Source organism: Mesocricetus auratus, unplaced genomic scaffold (assembly GCF_017639785.1).
Source record: "Mesocricetus auratus isolate SY011 unplaced genomic scaffold, BCM_Maur_2.0 Super-Scaffold_100676, whole genome shotgun sequence".
Taxonomy (NCBI): Eukaryota; Metazoa; Chordata; class Mammalia; order Rodentia; family Cricetidae; genus Mesocricetus; species Mesocricetus auratus.
Window position 1 is genome coordinate 181,271,919 of NW_024429266.1, and position 27,656 is coordinate 181,299,574.

The following is a 27,656-nucleotide window of genomic DNA, read 5'->3' on the forward strand; positions in this document are numbered from 1 at the left end:
GGAGGCTGTCGGTCCAGCAGCCTGGCCTCGAACTCACAGAGATCCGCCTGCCTCTGCCTCCCGAGTGCTGGGATTAAAGGTGTGCACCACCACCGCCTGGCAATAACAACCATTCTTTATTGAGTATTTGCCATGAGCTGGACACGATTTAATTATGAGTCTCTATTTTTATTTATTTATAGTTTAAGTTTTTGGTTTTTCAACACAGGGTTTCTCTGTGTAATAGCCCTTCCTCAGTGTAGCCCTGGCTGTCCTGAACTTGCTCTGTAGACCAGGCTGGCCTCAAACTTAGAGATATCTGGCCTGTTTCTGCTTCCTTTGTACTGAGTCTCCCTTTTGAAGCTATTACGTTATAAGACTGTGACCTGCCTGGGTCCTTCCTCTCTGTGGGCCCTGGGATGCTTCAGGGGAGCTGCTGGTCCAGCATGTCTGTCCCAAGCACTCTTCATAGTGTGTTACGTGGAGGTGACTTTTCTGGAACATTTGGAGTGGGCAGTCTCAGCTTGGAGGCTGGGTATCAGTGGGAAGTGTGTTCAGTGCTTTCTTACATGCAAAGATGCTTAAAATAATGTGTATCCTATCCTCAAGAAATTCATAAATGGGCAAATACAGGAACGGTGGGCCCGCAGAGTATACTACTGCCTAGAGCAGAAGGGAAGGTTGTGTCTTCACCCATGTTTGGAAACAGAGAGGCACATGTCAGGCCACAGCCGCTCCAAGTCCATCTTGAAGAACTGATTTCTCTCAGTGACTTGCTTGGTGGGCAGGTACCAGGGGAAGAGGGAGAGAGGGAGAGAGGTTTTTTGTTTTGTTTTTTTTTTTTTGGAGACAGGGTTTCTCTGGTTATGTCTTTAAGTGTAAAGTGGCCCTTGGTGGGAAAGACTGTTGAGGTCGAGGCATAGGAACCATCCAGCCCCCACGGCCCAGAGACAAAGGGACACTGAATCCAGTCAGCAATGTGGGTAACTAAGGAGCAGAGGCTCTCAACAAGGCCAGGCACCCCCTCCCCAAACTAGATGGAGCGTGAGGAAACCCCTTGCTTTTTAATGTCGTCTGTGGCCACAAAGAGGAGGTCCTAGCACAGGGCAGAGGCAGTGAGAACCCTGGTGTTCTGGAGTAAATGAGGTGGCACCTGCACATTTGGTGACTGAGTAGGAAGGGGTCTTGTAGCAGAGTCAGGAGGAGAGGCTTGAGAATGGTGTAGCAGGAGTTACTCTGGCAGCATTTGAAGCAGGGCCGGGTTCCTGAATCCCATTGTGGAGTGCTTGCTCTAAACAGGAGCCCCATGCATGGTGGAAGCAGAAGCTTGAGCCCTGACCCGGGGCTGCTCAGATCCTGCCGGCTCTCCTGGGCCGAGGTGACTCTGCCTGACAGACCAGTTAGCTGCCTTCCCACCACACCAGCCAGTGCTGGCAGCAGAAAGACTGTGAACATTTGGGGAGAAATGAGCATTTTGTTTCGAAGTATTTTTCCACTGCTTTCCAATGCTGATCTCGGAGTGGATGCGGGGTATGTGTGCACACGTGTGTCACGGTCACAGGACTGCTGAGCTCCCGACTCAGCAAGGCGCAGGAGCTCAGCCGCCGCCTCCGGGCAAGGGAAGCAGCGGGGCTGGATCAGGGAGCCGCCGGTGGGAGGGGAAGTGCCATTGTGACCTACCCAGGTCCCTCCCCTCCGCGGGCACTGTGATGCTGCTGGGCCACTGCTGGCCCAGCATGTCTGTCTCTGGCCCCCTCCCTCGCAGTGTGTCACAACCGCGGAGGCGGCCGTATCTGGAGCAGTTGGGGTGGGCAGGCCCAGCTGGGAGGCGAGCGGGCGAGGAGAGCGGCCACGATGGTGAGACTTCCCGGCCATGGGCTAGTCAGGGACGTGCGCAGGTGCCCCGGTAGAGAGCTGCGGGGCCATGGAGTAGCTGCGGGATAGCTTTGGATTCGTTGAGCTCTCTTGGAGGGGGTGTGGGTCAATTCAGGACCAAGAGTCGTATTCCAGGGGTGGGAAACATCTAGTTGTCAGGTACCGTTTATTTTGCAGAGCAAGTGGAGAGCAGGGGCCGTTCGCCCCTTGCAGGGACCTAGGGGAGATTTGCGTTCGCTAATCAGAGGAGGGCGGACCTGGAGAACGGGTGAGAGGCGAGTGACACTCTGGGAGACCCCCACTGGTGGTTAGAGTGAGAAGAAATGGGATGCCAGGGACTGGGTGGCTGGGCGAGTAGATGGAGTCGAGTCTCCAAACCCAATGGGGTCATTCTCCACTCTCATCATCCGGTCGTCCGCTTGGGTTTGGGCAGCTTCAATTCGAACTGGGTCCTCTGGACCCGGCCAGCTCCGCAGGCACCTGCTGCTTGTGCTGGCTTTCTGGCCATCGTCTTGGGTTTGGCGCACCCTCGATTCGAGCTGGGTCCTCTGGACCCAACCAGCTTCGCAGGCGCCTGGCGCTGGTGCCAGCTCTTCACCAGCGGTCAAAGTCAGAAAGACTTTGGGACTCGTAAGTTTCCCTCCCTGGAGACCTGGGGACATCAGCAGTTTAATTTTATTTTCTTTCTTGGCTTCGAGGCAGCGACTCCTCACTGGTGGCTGTCTCCTCTAGCGGCTGTTACCTTCTAGCTAGAGAGACCCCCTCCCGAGCGCCTCATCAGCTCTGCCAAAAGCCCCTGGGGTGTCGGCCTCAATTACACCCTCCCACCCATCCCGGACGCCTGGAAGCCCTGGGGTTTCTGCAGAGAAGTGGGGCAGAAAGGTTAGGGTGGCGGGTGGGGCAGAATAGCTCACAGACCAAGGTCAGGTTCACCGAGCGAGCGCACTTGCTTGGTGTCGGTGTCAGGGCAGCTGCGCCAGAACCTCCCTTCTCTCCTCCCCACCCCATCTCCCCTCCCTTTCCCCTCCTCCTCCGCCTCCTTTCTCCCTCCCCTCTCTCCTTCCCCCTCCCCTCCCCTCCACTCTCCTTTCTCTCTCCTCCCTCTCCTTTCCCCCTTCTCTTGTTTTCCACCTCCCCCCCCCGCGCGCTCTGGCTGTTCATTTGTGAGAGTGCCCAAGAGTTTCTGGCGCAGGCCCTCCTGTTAGTCCTAACTCTAAGCCTGTCCATCACTCCTCACTCCCCAGCAAGCTCCCAGACACACCTGGGAGCTTGAAGAATTTGAGAACTCAGGAGAGAGTGGCCAGAGGAAACCACTTCTGGTACCTGGTTTGGGATCTTAGAAGGAATGCCGAGCTGAAGTTCAGATTTTAGCGCTTGGCTATGCAGCTAGTTGTGTGACTTCAGGAAGGTCATTAAACTTCTCTGGACTGATTTTTCTCATCTACAAAATGAAGAGGACTGAGTTCAAATTTCCAAGACTCTACATACATTTTATTATTTTTAGGTTTTTATAAAGTGATTTAAATATACATGTTATATATACGTATATGAAGAGTAAATAAGTTTATTCTATACATCATCCAACTTTGCATATTTGCTATAATCAGTCATTTGTTTTTTTAAGACATGGTTTCTCTGTGCAGCCCTGGCTGTCCTGGAACTTGCTCTCTAGACCAGGCTGGCCTCAAATTCTGAGGTCCATTTTTGCCTCCTGAGTGCTGGGATTAAAGGCGTGCACTATCACATCCAGAAAAAAAGTCAAAATACTTATTAGTGTGTTTTTGTGTGCCTGTGTGTGTTTGTGTAGCAGGGTTCTCCTTTCATCACGGAATTTGGTGATCAGACTCAAGTCATCAGGCTTGTTTAACCAGTGCTTTTACCTGTTGAGCCGTCTGTGTGGCCTCGGCTATCAGACTTGCTTTGTTATTTGGCCACACCTGCAGAACTGATAATTACCACTCACAGCTCCCAGTGCTTTATGGTTTTCAAAGTGCTCTCATATCCATACTTCAGGCATTCTGATCTGAGTGTCCACAGCATAGAGCCCACAAGACATTTGGAGGAGGGGCAAAGACAGTAATCCAACCCGTGGAAAAATGCCAGTGTCTGCTGAATGAATATACCTGGGAAACAAAACACAAAAAACAAAACACAGTAAAGTTGAAGCGGTTCTGAAAACCTAAATGGTCAAATAACTTGAAAAGAGCCCATCATTTTATCGAGAGCCCCTGAACTTTGAGTACTGAGAACTTTCCTTAATGCCCAGCACTGTTTTGATGCATAACAGTCTCCATTCACAGAACCTCTTAGTGAAATTTTTTCTTTTTACCTCCTCCCTCCCTCTTTATTTTTCATTTTGAGATAGATCTCATTATGGTGTTCAGGCTTCCTTTAAACTTGTGTTGTTTCTGCTCAGGAGCTGGGAGACTCGATGCTTTTCTTCTTTTCCTTTCTTCTTACATGGGAAGTGGGGGACCCTGAGGCTAAGTCTTGTATGCTTGGCAGCTGTGCTACCTTTGAGACACATCCCCAGACCCCCTCATTCCTGAAGGATTAGAACGACCAATTTGTAAACCCTGATCTGAAGTATCCCACCCTTTCGAGAATGTCTTCACTTCCTCCAGTGGGTCAGGTTTTAGGCAGCCAGCCTCCATGCCCCTCTTCCTATGCGGTCATGGGGGCGCAAGGAAGGTAAGCAGAATTAACTTTGCCATTTCCATTTTAATTGGGTAAGAAATATGTAAGTCGTCCCCACACATATTTTCAGTGTGGTCATTCTTCAATTTCTGGGCGGGTGGGCATGTGATTTCCCAGGTGCAGATCTTATGACTTCCCAGGTGGTCCCACACCAGATACTCCAGCATACAGCTCATGCCATCTCTCTAAAGCCTTTCTTCTTAAACATCAGCCGGCAGGTCAGTTCTATACCCCAGCATCCCATCTGTTGTCTGTGCTCTTCCAACAAGCAAGCCCTGCGAATGTGACGATGACACTAAATTTTAGAAGGTGCTATGGAGATCCTTGGCCAGGTACCCTAAGCTGAACCCATATCAATGGTAGCAGGGACCAGAGAGAGTTTTTATAAAGGTCACAGGGAGATGGGGACACTTATGTGACATTTGAAATACCTTCATGCCCAATTCCTTTAGCTTTGAGGAACGCTGGCTGCGTGAGATGGAAATGGACACAAGCGGTGACAAAGATCACATACACTTGCAAAACTTGGCGGTTAGAGAGGAGTTGGCAAAATTGGCAGTGTGTCTGGGGGTGGAGGTGGAGTCGTTGTCATATCTGGTGTCCTCTGCCATCATGCAACTGTACCACGAGGCTGTGCTGTGCAAAGTAGATGATCATTGTGTCTCAGAGCACCATGGGGGCTACGGCCATTTCTCCCTTCCTATCACCAACGGCAAGTTTTTCCTCCTAGGTACTTGGGTACCTGCTCCAGAGTCATGGGTCCTTGGTTAAAGCGATGGGGCGAAGCTGTTAAGTGAGTCTTGACAGCAATCTTTTAGGCTCAAGCTAGTACACAGCTGAGGGAGGGGTGTTTACTATGTGTCCTTGATGAGGGGGCTCCTTGGTGACCTCGATGGCTCCTAGGCTTCTAGGATGAGAAATTAACTTTGAGGAGGAAAGGGCTGGTGACTAGGTCAGTGATTGGGAAGGGTGGGAGGATGTGGCATCCTTTGAGGAAGGAAGTGCACCAGCTGCTCACTTTTTTTGGCTGCTGGGGAGTTGACATTGCTGTGGCCTTTGTGGCGGTTACTTGCTTTCTCCTGGAAGACCATGACAAAGCTTTTGCATGACATTGAAGGCTGGAGCCTGTCCTGTCTCAAAGCCAGCTGGAGTCCGAGGGCCTTTGCCATCACAGGGCCTCTTGTGCCAGAATCCGCTTACCAATCACTTCCATCGCTGGTCTCTCATCAGCACCGCTGCTGCCCACGTCGTCCGAGCCCCACTCCTGAGCTGCCTTCTCTCACTGATGCTCGTTTAGGTCAGCTCTGTTCAGACTGTTGCTCATTTGCTGTCTTGTCTTTCTTGCCAGTGATCCCAAATACACTCTAATTGAAGGGTCTGAGCGGAGACAGCGCAATCTTTGATGAGTCACGTTTGCTCTTGCTTTAATTATCCCTTTGGAACACTATGGATCTACTTTTTATTTGTCAGCTTTGTGACCTAGGCCCTAAAATACATGTGACTTTATTTTTTAATTCTAGCCCAACAGCTAGAAATAATGCTGTGTTAATAGGCGCCTGAGAGCGACTGCCTGGCAACTGAGTACACAGGTGGCCAGGGGACAATGGACCTGTCTGAGTCCTTCACACGGTTTCTGATGCTGGTGTGAGTCACCAACTATCCTAGAGAAATACTTCACTGTTACTTTTTTATGTGAAACCTTGAACTGACTTTTTTTTCAGTCCAGGGTCTTCAATGTACTTGAACATTCTCTGTCATACTGGACTGTGTCACTGCATCAAAATGTTGTCATAAGACTCAGAGCATGCTTCCACAAAGTAAAAGGGGCTGGCATTACCAAAATAGAGGCTATATATTAAATAGGGGCAACACAAGGGTTTCTTGCAGTACGCTCTAAGGGCTGCAGAGTTCTAGAATATAATTTTGTGACATATGCTCTCCATGGAGGATGGGCGGAGGGGACACAGCTGTCCCACCAGCTCTGCCCCTCATGGGCTCATGCTCCATATAAACTGGCAGTCTCGGGACATGTTCTGAATTCTCCAGTCTCTTGTTCACTGTTCCCAAGCACACTCAAACATGCCCCCAGGCCGTCTCAACGCATCAGGGGCCTGTTGGCAGTTGTGGGTCCCTTGGTTGAACTCCCATGAGCTGCGATTAAGTGTTCTTAGGCTTTGCCTGCTCTTCATGTTAAATGGTTCATAAAACCATGGAGGGTTCTTATTCCACTCATCTCTGCTGTGTCCAAGCACTGTGCTTGGTGCTGGAAGTTCAATTGCTTGCCCATAGTCTCTGTATCAGGAAAAGGCAGACACTTGAAGAAGCCACCATCGAGGCTGAATGTTGTGTGATAAACAGAAAGGCATCATGAGCAAACCCAGCAGGGACCCTGCGGCAATCTGTGGGTATCCTTGCTTCCTGCCAGTGGGAGTGACATTTAACTGGAGTCCTGAAAAATGGCATCAGCATGCTGCCACGTAGAGCCTTCTTGCATGTGACAGTACTTACCATGTGGGGATGAACTTTTGCAGGTGGTGTTTGACTTACCAGCTCTGTAGAGGGATGTCACTTTTCTTGAGCAGTGTATAAGTCTTTCTATTGCCCTTTACCCCCCTGCATTGCTGAGTTCTGATTCTGGCAGCATACAGAGCCTTCCCTTACAGGGACCCAGGAGAACAGAGCTCCACAGGCCCAGATTCAAAATAGAATCAAGAGGGGGAGGGGACAGGAACTCTGGCTACCAAGGGGAACCTGAGATATGAGTTTGGAGCAACATATGACTGAAATATCCTTGCTAACTCAGCTTACCTTTGCCCCGCATCCTTGGCTGCACAGCTTATCCCGAGGAACAGCTTCCTGGCAGTGGCAGAGGAAGATGACTCACTTTGAAGGGGACTGGTTCCCGATGCTCTCCCAGCATTTCTGTGCAGAGAGCATTTCCCATTGGGAGGGTTGCGTAGTTAGCTTGGTATTGACTTCCACTACCAGGCAGCCGCATCCCTAGGCCCTGGAAATTCAGGGTAAGGGTGAGTCAGGAGGTTGTAGGGACAAAGGCCAGAGCTCAGGCTGGACTTGAAAGCCCTGGGTTCTAGGCCAGGCATTCTTGCTGCACTGCTGTGTGTCTTCAGTCTAGCCTTTGCCTCTCTGTGCCTACCTGAGATGGAGAAGGCATCATTAGGTCATCCGCGGGGCCGGCCCACCCACGTGCTGAGCTTGCATCTGGCTCTCGCCAGGCAGACCGATGCCCTTTCCTAGGTGTGGGGACCGGCTTCCCAAGGGTGTCACACTGGTCTCCCCTGCTCATCTGTGTGGGACTTCAGGTAGAAGGAGGGGTGGTGGCTGAGCAGACCATGTGGAGAAGCGGCCCCTGTGCCAGCTTCTGCCAGGGCAACACACCCTGAGGTTAGGTACTTACGAAGTGAAAGGTTTATTTTGGCTCGGTTTTGGTTGTCCCTATCAGTTCTAGGTCTGAGGTGAAGTGGTGCATGACAGAGGAACATGGTAGAAGCTAGTGACAAACCACATGCCTGATGGCCAAGGAGGGAAAGACGGGTTCTGCAGTCCCAGGAGGGTGTGCCCCTGAGAGCCGACACACACACACGGCTGGACTCCGCCTCCTCTACTTCCCGATAGTGCCAGAGGCTGTGGGTCAGGCCTTTAACTCGTGACCCTTTGGAAGGCATTCTAGGTGCAAACTGTAATACCCTACCATGAGCAAATCATCCCCTGGGATTCTGAGGATGTGCATAGGCCACAGGATCCCCGGAAAGTGCATATAAGTTGTGATCTACTTGCATCTAAACTTAACCCTTTGCGCCCAAACCTCTTGCCTCCCTCTTAGTCTGAACTTCTGGTGCCTTAGGTAGTTGGTGATGGCATCTATCTGGTAGTGGACATCAATACCAAGCTAGCCATGTAAAATTCCAAACAGGAAACAGATCAAGCCCAGGGCCTGGCTTGTGTGGGAGGCAAGCTCTTATGTAGCTTTGCGATTTTTGCTAAGCCTCACAGGGTGGGCCCTTAGCAAATGTCATTTGAGTAAGTGGCTGTGTGAGATGAGAAAACCAGGTTAACATGATGGAGTCTCTAACTCCTACTTTTCATCTATTTCTTTTAGGTTGTTATTAGTGTCTTCACTTTTACTATGAAAAAACTTAAACCTCCAGAAAAGTAGATGAGTATAATGCCACCTATATGTTTATTGCTTATGTGTAATAATTATCATTTAAGGCCATACCTACTTATCTCTTGTGTTTATTAATGTGTTTTAAAAGATAGGAGTGTAGCTCACTTGGCTAACATTTGAAGGCCCTGGGTTTGATCTCCAATACTGTTAAAAATTAAAAAACAGGGCTGGAGAGATGGCTCAGGGGTTAAGAACACTGCCTATTCTTCCAGAGGTCCTGAGTTCAATTCCCAACAACCACATGGTGGCTCACAACTATCTGTAATGAGATCTTATGCCCTCTTCTGGCATGCAGACATACATGCAGGCAGAACACTGTATATGTAATAAATAAAGTCCTTTAAAAATTAAAAAAACAGTGCTTTAAATACAGATATATTTTATTGCTAGGTGCTTCAGATACTAATTCTAGAAAGTAAAAGCATTTTCATACCTAACCGTATTTTTATTATACTTAATTGAAACTAATTTTTCCTATTTTGATTTGTTCAAGTTATAATTCAAAGTCTGCATAGTTCAAGCAGCTGTTCTGCTCCTAACATGGTTTTGGTATGGTATAGTCTTGCAACCACTTTTATGAGACAGAGAGTGTGGTTCAGTGGTGAGAGGAGACAAATATATAAGGAGGATGAGGAGGAAGAGGTGAGAGAGAATAAATGAGGAGGAGGAGAGAGAAGTTGTGAGGATTAGGAGGAGGAGGAGAGAGAATTTGTGAGGATTAGGAGGAGGAGGAGGAGAATTTGTGAGGATTAGGAGGAGGAGGAGAGAGAATTTGTGAGGATTAGGAGGAGGAGGAGAGAGAATTTGTGAGGATTAGGAGGAGGAGGAGGAGAATTTGTGAGGAAGTATACGGGGCGCTATTACGCCATCATTTGGCTCCTAGGTGTTTGGGGGCACGATACTGTTGGAAAAGAGCTCTCTGGGGATGTAGCTCAGCGGTAGAATGAAAAGGCCAGTCTGGGAGGACAGCACAAATGTGTTTTTCTCAGGATAGTTTCCTTTTGTGAGTTTTACTCTGAGGAGAGAGAGGAGGAAGAGGCTAAAAGAGAGGGTCTCTGCAAAGTTATTTATTTATTCATATAAGATTGAGGCATGGCAGGGACTGGAGATATGAGCTGGAGAGATGGCTTAGAGGTTAAAAGCACACCAGCTGCTCTTCCAGAGGTCCTGAGTTCAATTCCCAGCAACTACGTGGTGACTCACAGCTATCTGTAATGAGATCTGGTGCCCTCTTCTGGTATGTAGGCAGAACACTGTGTACATAAGAAATACATAAATCTTTTTAAAAAAAGTTCTGGGTGGTGGTGGCACACACCTTAAATCCCAGTACTCGGGAGGTAGAGGCAGGTGTGAGTTCCAGGCCAACCTGGTCTACAAAGTGAGTTCCAGGACAGCCAGGACTATTACACAGAGGAGTCCTGTCTCAAAAAACCAAATCTCCCTCACCAAAAAAAAAAAAAAAAAAAAAAAAGATTGAGGGGTCATCAAAGAGACTGAAAAAACTGGATCGTGTGTTGCTGACTGCAGGTCACTACTATCCTATTCTCTTCTCCTCATGAACTTTTTTTCCTTTCTGCAATAACCTTTCATCTTCCCTGGAAAGGCCTAGAGTGTTCCAGAAGGAAGTCAGAAGGCTGGAAACCATACAGCACCCTCAATAAACTGGGGGTGGTTGGTATACGATGGTGACCTGAAGAGACAAATCTCGGAAAGCTGAACTTTGGGGACACAGATGAGACTGTAATTTGGAGGAGGAGATTCAGGATCGGCCTCCAAGTGGGCTGCCCAGTGTTCCCTCAATGTCAGGGGCCTTCCTGAGAAGCCATGGCTGCTTACTGAATGTGTGCTGTAGCTTTGTGTCAATAATAACACGCTTAGTGTGGGACGGCCGCTCGGTGTAGGGTGTGCTTTCCTTAGTCTTAAAGTGGAAGTAGAAGCAGGCCCCCAACAAAGGGAGTAAGAACAGGAGCCTGCGAGCTCTGACTCCCTACCTGTGCTCCCAGAGGGTTGAGGAGGAGCTAGAAGATCCTGCCCTATGGTGACAATGGTAAAACCAATGACAACATGGCTAAAAGCTCATTTTCAGATGAGGAGAGGTCAAGGGTCATACAACACACCAAAAGAATTGAGATGTCTACCTGTGAACCTTGCATGGGCAAGCTGTGAGCGAAGAAGCCTTTCACTGAGCCCTGGAAAGTAATGCTGGGCCATAGTCTGCAGCTCTGTGCCCCATACAGATGGCTTCGAATGCTTGCACACTTTCCTTCCAGTGGCAAGGGCTAGCAGAGTGATGGGGAGAGTAGGGACTCAGCTACAAAACAGAACTAGGGAGCAATGGGTCCTGAAAGCTCTGGTCCTTGGAGGTGCTCAGGGCATCTGCTCCACTCCTATGCCTGGAGAGGCTTCTGAATTCCCAGGAGTCTGAACTTGGATGTGGACACTGCTTGTTTCCTGGACCAGCCATGCTCTCCAGAGGCTTTGCTTCTGGCTTGGGTAACCCAGAGCTGGAAGGTGCCACATCAGGTCATGGATAAGAATAGAAACTTCTAGACCAGGCACATGCTTCCCTGCTGGTCTTTGGCAGGTGTCACAGTACAGAGTCACCCTGTGTGGGCCACTGCTTCCCCACAGTCTGGGAAGGGGTGGAGGATGAGTCCATATTCCCGGGACATTTGGTTGGAAGGGTTCTCAACACACACACACACACACACACACACACACACACACACACACACACATACCAACACACTCACACCTTATCCTCATATGATAATTAATTCCGGGATCAACTGGACATTTGTTGCTTTTAATCAGAGCAATAGAGATAGAAGGACACTCAAAAGGTGAGTTTTACTTAATGCTTGGCCTGATCTAAGCAATGAGGTAGTTAATGGTGGCTCCAAAAGTGTTTCTAATCTCTCATCGTTCCCTGGCCTTGATGGTATATTGTGTGTTTATTATTTCTGCATTTGCAGTGGTAACACTGACTGTGTCTATGGTGGCTGCCCTGTGATAGTCCTGGGCTCTGTATGCACACCAGTGTGTGACACGCTTAGGAGTTAGTGTGAACACTGGCACCATGTGTTGTAAAGTTAAGATTCGTCTGTAGCTGTCTTTGACTTCTTTGGGCCCATGTCTTGTGCCAGATGTAGTGGTGCCAAGCACCCGAAAAGCCAGACACATCCTGGTTGTGGAATGGTGAGGCTGTAGGCTTGAGCATCCTGCTGGTTGAACGTGAGGGAGAGATAGCCTCAGCCCATGCCCAGGGGCTTGGGTTCTCTGACTTTGATGTGCCCTGTTTCCACAGCGGGAATGCATATCAGTTCACGTGGGTCAAGCTGGAGTTCAGATTGGCAATGCCTGCTGGGAGCTCTTTTGTTTGGAACATGGCATCCAGGCAGATGGAACCTTTGGCACTCAGGCCAGCAAGGTCAACGATGACGACTCCTTCACCACCTTTTTCAGTGAGACTGGAAATGGAAAGCATGTGCCCCGGGCTGTCATGGTCGACTTGGAACCTACTGTAGTCGGTGAGTACGGGCCAAGGCGGCTCTGCTGCACAACAGCCACGTGCGGGGCGCTGGCTTACGCGAGTGAAGTGAGTTGAAAGATGTGAGTGAGCCAACTAGAACTCACCCTCCCTGTGACTTCCCCCGGCTCCTGGGGGAGTTTGTTGTAGGGGCCAAAAGGCTCTTTGCTCGGCTATGCAGAACCAAATGCTTCTTCAACCTGCTGTGAGAGATGGAAATGGCTGCGCTTGTTACTGATAGTAGGGGGTTAAAAAACAAACAACTTTAGAAATTATTAGAAACCTCCCAGCCAGGTGGTGGTGGCACACGCCTTTATTTCCAGCATTTGGAAGGCAGAGATGGATAGATCACCGTGAGTTCGAGACTAGCCTGGTGTACAGCTCGAGTTCCAGGACAGCCAGGGCTGTTACACAGAGAAACCCTGTCTCGAAAAGCCTCCCAAGCATTCATTTCCTAAAGTGTAGGTCTCTGACTATAGCTGCAGGCTGGCCTCAGGGGTATGGTCTAACCTTGCAGAACTTCACAGTCAAGGTGGGGTGAGAGGAGCCACATTCACAAGTAGAGGTGTTGCATTTGTAAGGACACTAGGCCTCCTGATTTAGAAACACACAGGTGAATTCCGGCTTTCTCAGAACAGGGTTCCTCGGGCTTCTTGGAGAGTGCTCTGGAGGATCCAGATCCAGGTGGAGGCAAGGAGAGAAAGGGAGGAAATGGCTTTGGTGTTAGATGAGTGGACTCTGTTTCTTGAAGTCTCCTCCTCCATTCTAACTTGGCTCATGGGCCCGGGCTTGGTTAGTGCCCTTGTCACTTAGGATCTTCAGTCGTTTAGACTTGTTCTCGGTCGGGTAGACTGGCTTCACTCCAGTGGAGTCTCATACTCAGATGATCTGGGTAGAGCATTTTTCCTGGACACCAGCATCTGAGGCTCCTGTCTCTTGACAGATGAGGTGCGGGCAGGAACCTACCGCCATCTCTTCCATCCCGAGCAGCTGATCACGGGGAAGGAGGATGCTGCTAACAATTACGCCCGTGGACACTATACGGTGGGCAAGGAGAGTATCGACCTGGTACTGGACCGTATCCGTAAGCTGGTAAGAACAACAGGGCAGGGCAGAGCACATCTGGTCAGGCTTGGACTCAGGTGGGGTAGAGGCATGCATCGGCTGGCTACGTGTGTAGCTCCTAGAGTTCGTGGGGATGTTTGTTTGTTTGTTGGTGCTGAGGACCAAATCCAGGGCCTCATCATGTCATGCACATGCTGTTCTAATGGCTGTACCAGCAGGCCTCTGCTCATTTTCAGAGGGAGCATTCACAAGGATAACATACCTCCCTCTGTCTGCGTACACTGGCCTACTCTATAGACCGGGGTTAAAGTTAGAAACATGGGTTAGTAAGGCTTGGAAAAATTGAGGAAGAGATTTGTTTGCATATTTGAGTACTGATATAGACACTACAAGTTCTGATTAGACACATTACTTTGCTCTCCAATAAACAAACAAGGGAGGTATTTCCTTTGTAAGAGGCAGATAGAGGAGTTTTGGACTGGAGTCACACTTGGGTCACACTAGTTAAGTGTGCTAGAGAGTGCAGAGTTAGCGTGTGAATCAGGCTCTTGACTACAAAGCTGCATTGTAGGCTACATCACTCTGTCTTTTTAAAGTTCTCATTTCCACATGGTGTGGAAAAATTGACAGATTTGTGGTGCTCAGAAGTTCAGAACCACTGGATCATAGCTTACATCCTCTGGGAAAATTCTGTGAGTCTATGAATTCTCTTAGTTCTGCCAGTAGTCAACATGGAGTGCTTACTATAGTTCTTCCAGGAGTCAACATGGAGTGTTTTCTACACATCAGGTACTTGCTGAGAACATGATGCTATCTTACTAGCCATCACAGAACCTTCCAAGATGAGGATGTAGCCAAGGGAGAGGAGGCCCTTTCCTTTGGAAAGGTTAATAACTGGTGAAGAATTTACAAGTTGGGAATTCATTGACATGTTGCTTGTCTTGCTGTGGTCATCCCACGATGCACACAAAAGCCACAAACATACACAACTGTGATTTGTCAACCTAAAAACATTTTCTTAAATCTCAATATTTCAAAATCTTAAAAGAAAGAAACCATAGCCCCTTTTACTTTCCTCAAACTGGCACCCTGAGCACTTTCCAAGTTTGAGATGTGCATGCCAGCCATGCCCATAAAATTATACGTCAAGGACAGGTGTAGCAGGCAAGGTTCGAGTTCTCAGAAGGCAAGGTCTACCACTCTGGCAACTCTGAGACCACTTACTCCTGCTTTGGCCAGCTCCAAGTTAGAGCCTTTTGTATCCATGTGTAGTTTGTCAGTCTAGACATTAACCACTCCTCCCGAGATCAAAACAACCTCTTTTGTGTCTTATTCCTTATAGGCTATTATGATTTTCCTGACGTAAAAATACTGAGGATGGGGTGTGGCAGACAACTGCGGTTTGTCTCCATGTGGGGTCAGGGCTCTTCTGATTCTCCTTGTGTCTGGCTCTCCCCAGACAGATGCCTGCTCCGGCTTGCAGGGTTTCCTCATCTTCCATAGCTTTGGAGGGGGCACAGGCTCTGGCTTCACGTCTCTGCTGATGGAAAGACTTTCCCTTGACTATGGCAAGAAGTCCAAGCTAGAATTTGCCATCTACCCAGCACCTCAGGTGTCCACAGCAGTGGTGGAGCCCTACAACTCCATCCTGACGACCCACACCACCTTGGAACACTCAGACTGTGCTTTCATGGTGGACAATGAAGCCATCTATGACATCTGCCGCAGGAACCTGGACATCGAGCGCCCCACCTATACCAATCTCAACCGCCTCATCAGCCAGATTGTATCCTCAATCACTGCCTCTCTCCGCTTTGATGGAGCCCTCAATGTGGACCTCACGGAGTTCCAAACCAATCTGGTACCCTATCCCAGAATTCACTTCCCGCTGGTCACTTACGCACCCATCATTTCTGCTGAGAAAGCCTACCATGAGCAGCTGTCTGTGGCAGAGATCACCAGCTCCTGCTTTGAGCCCAACAGCCAGATGGTGAAGTGTGACCCACGTCATGGCAAATACATGGCCTGCTGCATGCTCTATCGAGGTGATGTGGTACCCAAGGATGTCAATGTTGCCATTGCTGCCATCAAGACTAAGAGAACCATCCAGTTCGTTGACTGGTGTCCCACAGGCTTCAAGGTGAGAACTGATGATTTGGGGAGGTGGAGAACTGGAGTGCAGAGGGAGTTATTGGAGAGAATGAATCTTGGAGCTTCTGGTCTTTATGATAATGTTGGAGATGACTTAAATCAATGCAACCCTGACTTCATTCAACTTTGACTGAGGTATTCAGCTCTTGAAGGCTGGTCTGCTTTTAGAAAGTGCTTGAGTTTGCTGCTATTTAAGATTAGTTGACCATCTTTGACTTTTTCTTTTTTTAAACAGAGGGACCTGAATCACAACGCCTTGAGGACTGGCGATTCATTTCAATTTGAAAAAAAGAAAATTTAATAGATATTTTACCCTTCTAGGTACATTTTAATTTTAGAGCCAACTAAACGATTCCAATTGCTAGGGAGGCATAATTCTTTTTTTCCAAAAGAAGATACATTTTAGTTAACTATTTTACCTGTACGCCTTATTCAGCTCAGAGTAAGACTGAGGGAGGCCTAGTCTTTGTGTGACTGAATCCCATTTGTCATGAAGTCTCAGTTTCTCCCCTCCCTCCTGCAGAGCAAGGGCACCGCTCTGCTCACCGCTCCGCTCCTTGTGATACTCACCACCTTTCCTTCCTAGACACTACCTAGTTTTTTTTTTTTTTTTTGGTTTTTCGAGACAGGGTTTCTCTGTATTGTTTTGGAGGCTGTCGGTCCGGCCTGGCCTCGAACTCACAGAGATCCGCCTGCCTCTGCCTCCCGAGTGCTGGGATTAAAGGCATGCGCCACCACCGCCTGGCTGATACTACCCTTTTTTATGTGTCAGTTTGGTCACTCTGGCCAAGGCAGTCAAGGCCATCCAAAAACGGGAGTTCTTTTTTTGATTGAAATAATAACATGAGCTAATAAGGGAGTTAATGGGAAAGAAAAATGAAAGACATGTAGGGATAGTGGGGTGATGAACACAGAGGGGATGCCCCCCATCTTAAGCTTGCTCTGAATTCCCATATGGAAAGATGAGTAAGGTGCTATTAGCCTTGATAGGTGCTTTTCAGAAAAGTGCATGCCTGCAGAATGCATATTGCTAAGCCTCACCAGTTGACTTTCTCCCCAGGGGAGAATGTCCCCAGTTTGACTCAGCTCTACAACGGCACTGTTGAAGAGGGAAGAGAGGCCTGTGTTGGCTAGAGCACAGCAGCAAGATACAAGATGTGGCAAAATGTGTGTCTCATATCTGTGGCCGGCTGCTTGCTTAGCAGCCGTGTTCCTTGCAGCTAGTACTATCTGAAGACATACGCTTTAAAACAATGAATCTGAGAGTTTGGCAGCTTAAGCACAATGGCCTGGTAATATATGTTAGTTTGGGGCAGTGCCATGGTTCTCAGTGTCCTTCTGATGACACCACAGTTTGTCATCTTGATGCCTTCTAGTTTCCTATAATTCTTGGTCTGCTTTGGTTTGAGACCCTTTTGGGGAGATTTCTAGGGTAGAAGCCCCACTGGGAAGCTGCCCCTCCCAGTGTGTTAGCAGGTCTTGGGAGGTTGGCTTGCTTCTATGTGACCTTTGATTTCTATGGTTGCTCTTTCTGCTTTTCTTCTAAGAACCCTGTTTACTAGAGACCCGGTCTTGTGAGTAGTAACACTGTCCCCAGGGACCTTTTTAATTTATTGCTCTGGATTCTCCCTGTGACCTTCTTAACAGCCCTTCACCCCTGACAGAGAAACTTCCTTAAATTTATTGCAAAAAAACCCCCAAAAACAAAAAACAAAAACCAAACAAAAAACCAAAAACTCTAAGAGGAGCATCAGATAAACATCTAGAAAATAATGAGCTTTATGACAATGATGCCAGTTCTAGAAATTGATCTGCCTCTTACAGGGAAGGAATTTCCTGCACCTTGCTCCCTAAGTAAACAGTTGGAGGTGCTGCCTTTCATGTCACAATTTCATGAATTGTGGCCCTTTGGTTTGCTTTCATTTTCTCCCCAGCACACATCCTTTTGGTCTACCCATGTTCCCAACTTCCTTGTTCCTTCTCCTGCTCCATCATATAGTTCCACACCACACCCATGCCTACATCTGGCCAGCAAAGCTTATTATTACCAACAGATTGCCCAACGTTGTTTTTGGTCAACTTGCATGCCATTCTGTTGCCTGTCTTCTTTCTCTGTTCTTCAGGTGGGCATCAACTACCAGCCACCCACGGTTGTGCCAGGAGGGGACCTGGCTAAAGTCCAGCGAGCTGTCTGCATGCTGAGCAACACCACAGCAATTGCAGAGGCCTGGGCCCGTCTTGACCATAAATTTGATCTCATGTACGCCAAGCGGGCCTTTGTACATTGGTATGTTGGAGAGGGAATGGAGGAAGGAGAGTTTTCGGAGGCCAGGGAGGACCTGGCTGCCCTGGAGAAGGATTATGAAGAAGTGGGGACTGATTCATTTGAAGAGGAGAATGAGGGGGAGGAATTTTAAATAGACACCTGCCCCATGACTGTGTCTCTTTGTTTATGTCACTCTAAGCATGTTGGGTTCATCTCCTAGCACTTTATACAGACAGACAGACAGACAGACAGACAGACAGACCAGCAGCTGTGCCTGCTCACTCCCCGTTTCTCCTCTTAGCACGCTGTGCTTACTATTCTATGGGAAAAGGAAACCCCAGAAAGAGAAAGTGACAGGCTGGCCTCTCAGCCCCAGCCCAGTTCCTGTCCTCCACAGAAGGAGGGCTCCTGACTCAAGTACTCAGGCAATGTGACAGCCACATGGGTAGTGAGCACACAGGGGACCCTCCCTGGAATGAGAATAACTTCATTCCTAAAGGATGAGAGCGAAGCTGAACGGGTCACAAGCACAGGGTGGGTGAGGAGGCACACGGGGGATCTTTAGTCTAGGTAGGTTCGGCTTATCAGTCCCAGGGCAGGGTCGGCTGGTGGAGGAATGGGAAAACTCCAGGAAAACCTCTGGAAATGCCATGGAGAGAGCAAACAGAAGCTCATGAAAGCAGATCTGCAGCACAGCCCTGAGCTCGTCTGGATCAATCACATCCATTCACCAAGTGTTTGAATAGCTTCATCCCTTTCCCCTTCAGGGGTGCAACCCAAGACCCCCACTAGGTGTTGACAGCCACCACGGAGTCCTGACCTTGTTTGTATGTGTGTGCTTTTCCATACTTACATTATGAAATATAATTTCTATATCAGCACAGTGAGAGATTGACAGGCATCACCAATGCAATATAACAGTTACAACAAAACACTGCAATAAAAATTATGCAAAGACTTGGGGTGTAGTTCCATGATGAGAAGGAGCTCCGCCTGTGTGAAACCCTGGGTTCATTTTCTATACTCAGATAACAGACCCAGAGCAGCAGATGTGCCTGCTTGCTTCTGTTTTCTCATCTGAGGATGCTGTACTCCCTCTTCTGTGGGAAAAGGAAACCACAAGAAACGAAAAGTGAAAATAGTGGTGCCTACAGTCTGTGCTCTGACAGAGGCACCATCCTAAGAGCTAGAGTTAGAAATACGACAGTCCCCTACCTCCCTAAATGCATTTCAAAAGATGAGGCCTCTTTAGATGGTGTTTAGAGATTTCAAGCAGCAATGACAGTATCTGGAGTGTCTTTGTGGGCTAGTGGGGCCCAGATAAAATGAGCCCAGAGATAATGGGCATAGGAAACAGCGGTTTGAAAAGAAGGGACCAAGTGTGGGTCTGACAGCAAGAGTGGAGCTTGCTAGGAGGGTGGGAAGTCAGGCAGGTGCCAGGGTTTGTTTATCTTCAGAGAGCATCATGGATGCTTAGATGTCTCCTAAGTGAAACATAAGCACTTGAAGGCTTGAAGAAGGCTTCCCCTGCACCTCATCTTTTATACACACCTTCTCCAGCGCTCTCAACACTCAAGATGGAATTTTGGTCATTCTGTAGAGACCCTGAGGGATGGAGACTCAATTGCTAGACAGCAAGGTGGAGTTCAGCTGGGTCCCAACACCAGGCCCCTCTCCGCTGTTTGACTCTTGTGCTTCTGGGTTCCTCATGAAATAGCACACAGCAGAAACATAGCTCCATTTGCCAAGGAGACGCGGTGCCTCCCTGCAGCCGGCACTCAGGATTTCAGGAGCGATGGGAAGACTGTTATTGTTTAGTTACCCGTGAGACCTCCAGGGTTGAGCCCCGTTATGTTATGGGTCCTGTGCATCAAATGCACAGCTCTTCAAGTCTGTTCCCAGAAGGGGTCTAGCCAGTTCCTTGGAAGCCCTGACAGAAGCAGAAAAGATGTGCTGCCAGCTGCCTCCAGGGAGCCTGCTCTCTCGCCCTTTTGTGCAGGAGAGCATGGTGCTGAAGGAGCAGGGCCAGGTAGGTCTGTTGTCTGTGGAGGCGTCTGGCAAGAAGAGAACACAGAGCGTGCCCTTCACGGAGACGGGCTTTCCACTTTCCATAGCTGTCTGTGGTAGGGAGTGGTCAGCCACTGTCAGGAAGGGGCATTTTCTCTACTGACAGAAGCGAGAGAGGGTCGCTGACAGATTCATACCAACCTGACCTCCAGTCACAACAGTGATGCTTCAAAGGTGTGTACAAAGGGAGTGGGGGCTCAGGGGAGTCAGGAACCACCCTTAGGGGCCTTTGACTGAAACTGTCTCTTCTTCCATCTTCCCTCATTTGTTTGGGCCCCTGGGTACCTCTAGGCCAGCTCCACTTTTATGGCCTAGCTCAGGAGGTGGAAGCAGTGTTGTTTTAGAACTGGGGGTTGGTATCCCCAGTTATTAGAGGATGGATAGGGGAATAGGAATCTGCCATTTCCCAGGGCAGGTAGCTTGTGAGTCTTAGCCTGTCACAGATCATCTTGAGGCTTCCTAGGAAGGTGAAGTAGGGGGCTGGAGAGATGGGTCAGTGCTTAAGAATACTTCCTGCTCTTTGGAGGACCTGGGTTTGGTTCCCAGTACTCACATTCGACAGCTCACAGCCTGTAACTCCACTCTAGAGAAGCTTACATGCTCTTCTGGCACCTGTACACATAACACCACACAAACACATACACACACTCACATACATAGACACACCATACACACATACATATACATAACCCATATCACATACACATCCACACAACACACCCACCATAATGCATACACCATATGCCTACACATATACACACCAGAGATATACATACCACACACATACACAATACATATATACACACATCACACACACATCCATACCACATACACCACACATGCACCATATACCACATTTGCAGTGAGTCTTGAATTCTCAACAAGAAACACAGGCTTCCAGCCCGTGGGCAGAAGTCAGCCTAGGTTCCAAACTGAATCTATGAGGGCAAGGTGGTACATCCATTTTCTCTGAACTTGCTGATTCTGCAATCAGTTTGATGAGTCCTTGTATTGGTCAGGGTTCTCTAGAGGAACAGAAACGTACAGAATGAATATATTTGGGACTTATTAGAATGGCTTACAGTCTGTGTGTGTGTGTGTGTGTGTGTGTGTGTGTGTGTACATATATATGAAGTTTATTAGAACGGCTTACAGTCTGTGTGTGTGTGTGTGTGTGTGTGTGTGTGTGTACATATATATGAAGTTTATTAGAACGGCTTATAGGCTGTGTGTGGTCCAGCTAGTCTAACAATGGCTGTCTACCAATGGAAAGTCCAAGAATCCTGTAGCTGTTCTGTCCGCAAGGCTGGAGTCTCAGCTGGTCTTCCGGATACGCCAGAATTCCGGAGGAGGAGGCTCCAATGCCAGTGGAGGAATGGACTTGCCAGGGAGAGCGAGGGCAAGCAGGCCGAGAGCAAGCTTCCTTCTTCCCTGTCCCTTACAGGCTGCCAGCAGGTGTGGCCCCGATTAAAGGTGGATCTTTCTACCTCAAAAGATCAGGATTAAAAGTGGGTCTTCCCTGCAGGGTGATGGTGGCGCACGTCTTTAATCCCAGCACTCGGGAGGCAGAGACAGGCGGATCTCTGTGAGTTCGAGGTCAGCCTGGTCTACAGAGCAAGTTCCAGGACAGCCTCCAAAACAATACAGAGAAACCCTGTCTCAAAAAAAAGTGGGTCTTCCCACTTCAAATGCTGTAATTAGCAAAATAAAACCCCTCACAACTGTACCCAGCCATGTGGATTTTCGTTAATTACAGATCTAGTGACGATGACAACCAAGAATAGGCAGTAGGTCCGCATAGTCTGACTTGACTGCAGTGGCAGGGGGCGTGGCCTCTCATGCAAACTAACAGGATTGGAGCCTCCCTTCTCCTCCCCTCCCTTCCCCTCCTCCCCTCCTCCCCTCCCCTCCTCTCCTCTTCTTTCCTCTTCCCTCCTCTCTCTCCTCTCCCCCTCTTCCCTCTTCTCCTCCCTCCCTCCTTCCCCCTTCTCTCTGTGTTGCAAGACCTAACTCTCCACACTAAGAAATAACACAAAACAAACTGCCCCAGCACAGTATCATAAATCCAGGATGGCGGGTATCTTGAATTTCTACTTCCAGCCATTTGGCTCATGTTTAAAGTGTTGGTTAGAGCAATTGGATAAGAAAAACTAGAGAATAATCTCTACTGTGATATTATGGACCATCTGATAATACTGTGTAATCAATGACAATCAGAAGGGTTTTGGAATTTGTGTGTATTATTGTTTATAGATTCCTGTTTGAAGCTTTGTCTGTAGGACTTAATATTATTTTCTTTTAATTTCCCATATTGGAAATTTATGTCTTCTATTTTTCTTTGTTAGTCATGCCTGCTGGAGATTTTTAAAGAGAACAGACCTCCTGTTTTATTATTTTCTCACTGTTGTGTATTTTTTCAATTTCATTGACCTATGTTCATATTTTTAATATTTAATATTATTTGGTGCTATAAAGCTCTAGCTAGCTTAGAGCTCACTGTATATACCAGGCTGCCCTGGAAGTTGTGGTGATTCTCCTGCCTCTGCCTCTTGAGTGCTGGATTTAAAAGCATATGGTACAATGCTTGGCTTAGTTTCTTGTAGTGAAATCTTAAGTGATTAAGACTTTAGCTTTTTTCCCCTAATATAAACACTTAGTGCTATACATTAGTCATAGTAGTAGCAGCTTTAGCTGTGCCCCATAAGCTCTGATGGGCTGGACCTGATGTGGTCCACCTTAGGAAATAGTAGGTGCACTTGCATAGAACGTGTATTGTGCTGTTGTTGGATAAGGTGTTCTATAAGAATCATCTAGATCCTGCTGGCATTGAGCTCTTCTGTTGTTCTTGCTCATTTCTGTCTAGCCGTTTGTGTGTCAATCATCGAGATTTCTCCCAGTGGAAAAACTTTTGCCTTATGTATTTGGAATCTAAATACCCATCTTGTTGTTTAGGGTTTCTAAGTCTTCTTGGTGGGCTGACCCTATATAATGTCCTTTTCTTTTCTTGCAATTCCACCACTCTGAAACCTATTCTTTATTACATTAATGTAACCCACAATCCTCATTTGCATTTGATGTTTGTGTGGTAAATCATTTCCTCCACCTGTGGGGAGAGATGAAGTCCTTAGTGAATGTGTGCCTCAGACCCATGGGAACGGCGAGGCCTTCCCTAGCTTTGAGTACAGATGTTGACAGTGTGTGTAGAGTACAGACCACAGCTTCCAGTACAGACCGTGGCTTCCTCTCCCAGGTTGGGATACCGGCAGCCTGAGACTGCTCCCCTAGAGACTGGCTACTAAGGTTAGCTAACCTGCCCCTTCCTTCCTGATGGATATAATGCCATCTGAATGTCCATCTGAGTGCACCGTCCACTGGATCCCAGCTTTTCTGCATGTGTGTCTGTTGTTTCTTCATTACCTCAATTAGGTCAAATCCAAAACTGTGCAGGTCTTGGCACCCGCCTAAATTACTGCCACTTTCTTGTGACCAAATACTTGCCAGAAACAAAGATCTGCTTTGGTGCCTGGTTCTGGATGATTTCAGCTCATGGCAGCAGTAGAATGTGATGGAGGTACTTGTCATCACAGTGGACCAGGAAACAGCAAATCTACTGCCAGAGGTCAAACTTTAAATGCCCACTGCTTCTGGCTCCTTTTCCTAAAGGTCCCGCAGCACCCAGAATATGAGCTTGTGGAAGCGATTTCAGAGTCAAACCACAACACAACCTATAGCATGTGTGTGTGTGTATGTGTGTGTGTGTGTGTGTGCACCACAACACAACCTATAGCGTGTGTGTGTGCACTGTTTTTAACTCTTAGAAACAGTCATGTATATTAATTATAAAAAATACTAGGTTTTATTGTGACAGTTTTAGACAGGGCTATAACAACCTTAATTATTGCCTTTATTATTTCTCCAAGTTTTCTTTCCACTCCCCAGTAGATATTTGTGTAATCTTTATTTTCTCTAGGATGTAAACATGAGAGAATCCATGTGATATTTGTCTTTGTGAGGATGTCTTATTTCGCTTAACATGATGATTTCCAGTTTCATCCATTTTCCTGTAAATGATGCATTCACTCTTCATCATGGCTAATACACAACTGTGTACACGTGTCATGTTGTCTTTATTCATTCGTATGTTGATGGACACCTAGGCTTATCCTATGTCTTGGCTGTTGTGAATAATGCTGAAATAAACATGGGTATGGAGAACTCGCTAAGGTCTATTTCATTATTACTAAATTTGTTCTTGGACAATTTTATACATGCATGCCTGACTGCTGTCTCTCACCCTACCCCTGGCTGTGCTCCCTTCCCTACAAAACTCTCTCACACATGCTTGTTTTGTGACCCATGGATTTTAACCATGGCTGTCTGAGTCACCATGGGTTTCGAGCTATCCACTGAAGCCTGGTGGGCTCAATAGTGGGATGACAACCACAGTTAGTGATCTCCCCCTCCCAGGATCTGTTAGTAGCTAATAGTTCAGCTGTAAGAGGTGGGCCAGATGAGCCACCCCATCATTTCATGACGGACTGTTGATGGGCCCAGTCCTGGCAGACAGTGCAGAGAACTGTGGTTGCTGTGAGTTCAGGTTTGTAAGTGTTGTGCCTGGTTGAGAGGAACGCATTTCACGGCCCTTCACCTTATGTACTTCCTGTTCCTTTCTGCAGGGCTTCTGGTGCCTCAGTGGGGTTGTAAATGTCTTGGAGGGCTGAACCCCCACTTTCCACTTGTTCCCAGAGTCCTGGGAAGCCTGGAGTCTCTGAATGCATGGACATTCACTGCAAAGAAAGAGGCTTCTCTGGTTAAGACTGAGGGTAGTGTTTGTCTGTGGAAGAAACCATTTTAGAAGGTAGTTGCTGCTTTGTTATCTTAGTTAAACAACAGTAGTAAGTGCCCTGTAGCACAAATTCTAATTGTTCTTAATAATAAAAACTCAGAGTCAGATTTTGGAGTTAGAGCTGAAGATCAGAGAAGCAAAGCAGCCAACCACTAGAGTTCTTACCTCTACCAGTGCTCAGACCAAAGGGGTGATCCTGTCCTCAGACTGCTACCTCAGACTACTTAGACTGCACTGCTCCTCAGCCTGCATCTCTCTCGTCTCCTCCTGCCTTTCTTCCTCTCTGTGCCCAGCCACATCCCTTCCTGTCTCCACCTCCTTAGTGCTGGGATAAAAGGCATGTCACTCCAAGAGCTGGGGTCAGCTTTGTGAGCTTCCTTTCTGTTTTACACTGGGTCAATTTTGTGTATCCCAGGGTGACCTTGAACTAACAAAGATCCATCTGCCTATCTCCTGAGTGCTGGGATTCAAGTATGTACCACCACTTCCTGGCCTCTATGGCTAACTAGTGTGACTGCTGGGTCATCACTGTCTGGCCTCTGAGGCTGACTAGTGTGGCTGGTTTTGTACTCTGATCTTCGGGCAAGCTTTATCTGTTAGATCATAAACAAAATCCCCACAGCACCCTACTTGACCTATGGTCTCCCAGGTGAGGGTTGTTAACCAGGCTTACAGTACCAGCTCCTGCTCTTGGAACGCACCTCAGATCCAATCAGAGGGTGGTTGCTTGCCTCTACAATATTGTGCCTGCTCTCTTTATATCCTGGAAGGAGATGTCTGGTGTAGTAGGGTCTTCTGGCTTTGGTGGGTACCAAAAAGAACTGATGGTAGCTGGGCTGTGGTGGCACACGCCTTTGATCACAGCGCTTGGGAGGCAGAGGCAGGCGGATCTCTGTGAGTTCGAGACCAGCCTGGTCTACAGAGTGAGTTCCACGGTGGCCAGGGCTATACAGAGAAACTCTGTCTCAAACAAAACAAAACAAAAAATGGAGCCAAATTAATAGTGAAAAACAGAAAACGATTTATTCAAGGTGGATCTGTTGAGAAGAGGGACAAAGAGAGTCAGAGCTCCCCCAAGAACCCCAAGCCCATCTTTTAGGTCTTAACATGGGAGATAGAGTTTAAATGGAAGGCAAGAGAACCACATGCATAAGTCGTCCTGGTCACGTGTGGCTCCATCACAGACCTATGGCTCCACTTGCCTCTCCTGTATGTGATTGGGATGTTACTGGACTGTGTGAAGCCCCTCCTCCCCTCTCCTCTCTTCTCTGGCTGGCACCAGGCTCCAGCCTTTCCCTTCTCTGGTGTGGGAGGCCTGGAGCAGGGAAAATTCCAATTCCCTAGGGTTTCAAAATGTCAGCCAGCCAGAGAGAAAGGCTCCATAGGAATCCTCATTCCTTCAGGCATGCCAGTTTCGGTGTTTAGTAGGAATGCAGAAGTCTGGGGCTTGACGCTGACCCCCAGAGAAAAGACACAAAAGGCTTCTATTCTCTGTTCATTAGAGGAATGGACCTAGGGACTACAAACTCTGCCAGGTTTGGACAGGTTTGGAATGGGTCGGAATGATCTGTCTCAAAAGTCAATTCTTTTCAAAATGGTGGATTTTAAAGACTCCATTTTCTTCTTCCTGGACTTATATAAAAAGCTGTCTTAAAGACAACCTGGGACCTAAGGTCCCATTCCTCAGAAGCAAGGAACAATTCACCGTTGTGATAGTTGAGTGTTTATCCTTTGTAGCTACTGTCTCACAGTTTCCTATAAGCTGAATGAGAGAAAGAGACTTCTTCCGCCGCTTTGCCCTAGCTGTAAATAAGTGTGTGTGTGTCCATGTTTAAGCAGGGTATGTGTATGCATTTGGGGATCCTGTACCCTTGTCTTGGGTATCTGTGTTCTCTCTCCTCCATTCCTCCTATTTCTTCTTCCCTCCCTCCCTTCCTCCCTCTCTTTCTGTCTTCATTTCTTTGTCTTTCTTACAGGGTCTCATGTAGCCCAGGCTGGCCTTGAAATGGCTTTGGTTTTTGAAGGGACTCTGGCCAGCTCGAACATGATGGACCTGGCTTTGGCAGACTTTGACCTTCTCCCCAATTCCCTCTGCCTTGCTAAACTGTTATATTACGTTCCTAAAGCTGGCCACTAAGGTCTATTCCCTTATTTGACTATCAAGGTCCACCTATTAGAGTATTAAAGTCCAGCAATGAAAGTTCCCCTTTGGCTCACCTAATTAACATATCCAGTTAAAATTAAACACCTCATTTTAACACCAGGTTTCCCCTTGTACCTTTATAAACTGCCACTTTCTTATGGGCCACATCTGTCTCCTCTCTATCCAGAGGCGGCCCTTTGCCCCCTGGGACAGATACCTCTCTCCCTTCTCCCTCGCCCCTTTTCTCCCCTCTCCTTTGTTCCCTTCTCTCTCACTCTCCATCTCCTGTCTTTGCCCCTTATCCCTGCCCACTGTCCCTCTGGGGCAAATCAATCTCCTTTAACTTGGTCTGAATACTTTGTCTTGGTGGTCCTGAGCCAATACTTTTCCTTTCAGTTTTGAGATGTGGTCTTATGTAGCTTAGGCTGGCCTTGAACTTGCTTTACACCTGAGGCTGATCTTGAACTCCTGGTCAGTTTATGTCTTCATGCCTAATCTCCCCTGTGTTAGGATTAAGACATTTACTACCATGCCTAGCTATATGTTAATCCCAAAGATGGGAGGACAGAAACCATGGACCTAAATCAACACAGCCAAATTAATTAAAGCAAGATTTTTTAAAATTTGTATACAGGGACTGCCTCCCCCTAAGGCAGGGTTCTAGAGGTCAGCATTGGATGTAAGGAATACAAAGTTTTTATAAAGCTCATGGGTTCCAAATAGGGGATTTGACAGGCAAAGTAGGCGGGGTTACAGGAGCAGAACATAAGCATAAAAAGTTAGGCCTAAAGACCTCCTGAAACAAAGGCATGCTTGCCAAGTGGGTGTAACAACATGCAGTCATAACAAAGC

The 27,656-nt window shown here is 47.9% G+C and overlaps 1 protein-coding gene across 1 annotated transcript; it reads left to right on the forward strand.

Annotated features, from left to right (window-relative positions):
* The first annotated feature begins 1,677 nt into the window (after positions 1-1,677).
* Positions 1,678-24,030, forward strand: Tuba8 (tubulin alpha 8). The gene is made up of 5 exons (XM_040737798.1): positions 1,678-1,836; positions 12,045-12,267; positions 13,210-13,358; positions 14,791-15,471; positions 17,606-24,030. Exons 1-5 carry the CDS (start codon positions 1,834-1,836, stop codon positions 17,897-17,899), a joined length of 1,350 nt encoding a protein of 449 aa, XP_040593732.1. The 5' UTR covers positions 1,678-1,833; the 3' UTR covers positions 17,900-24,030.
* The last annotated feature ends 3,626 nt before the right edge of the window (positions 24,031-27,656 follow it).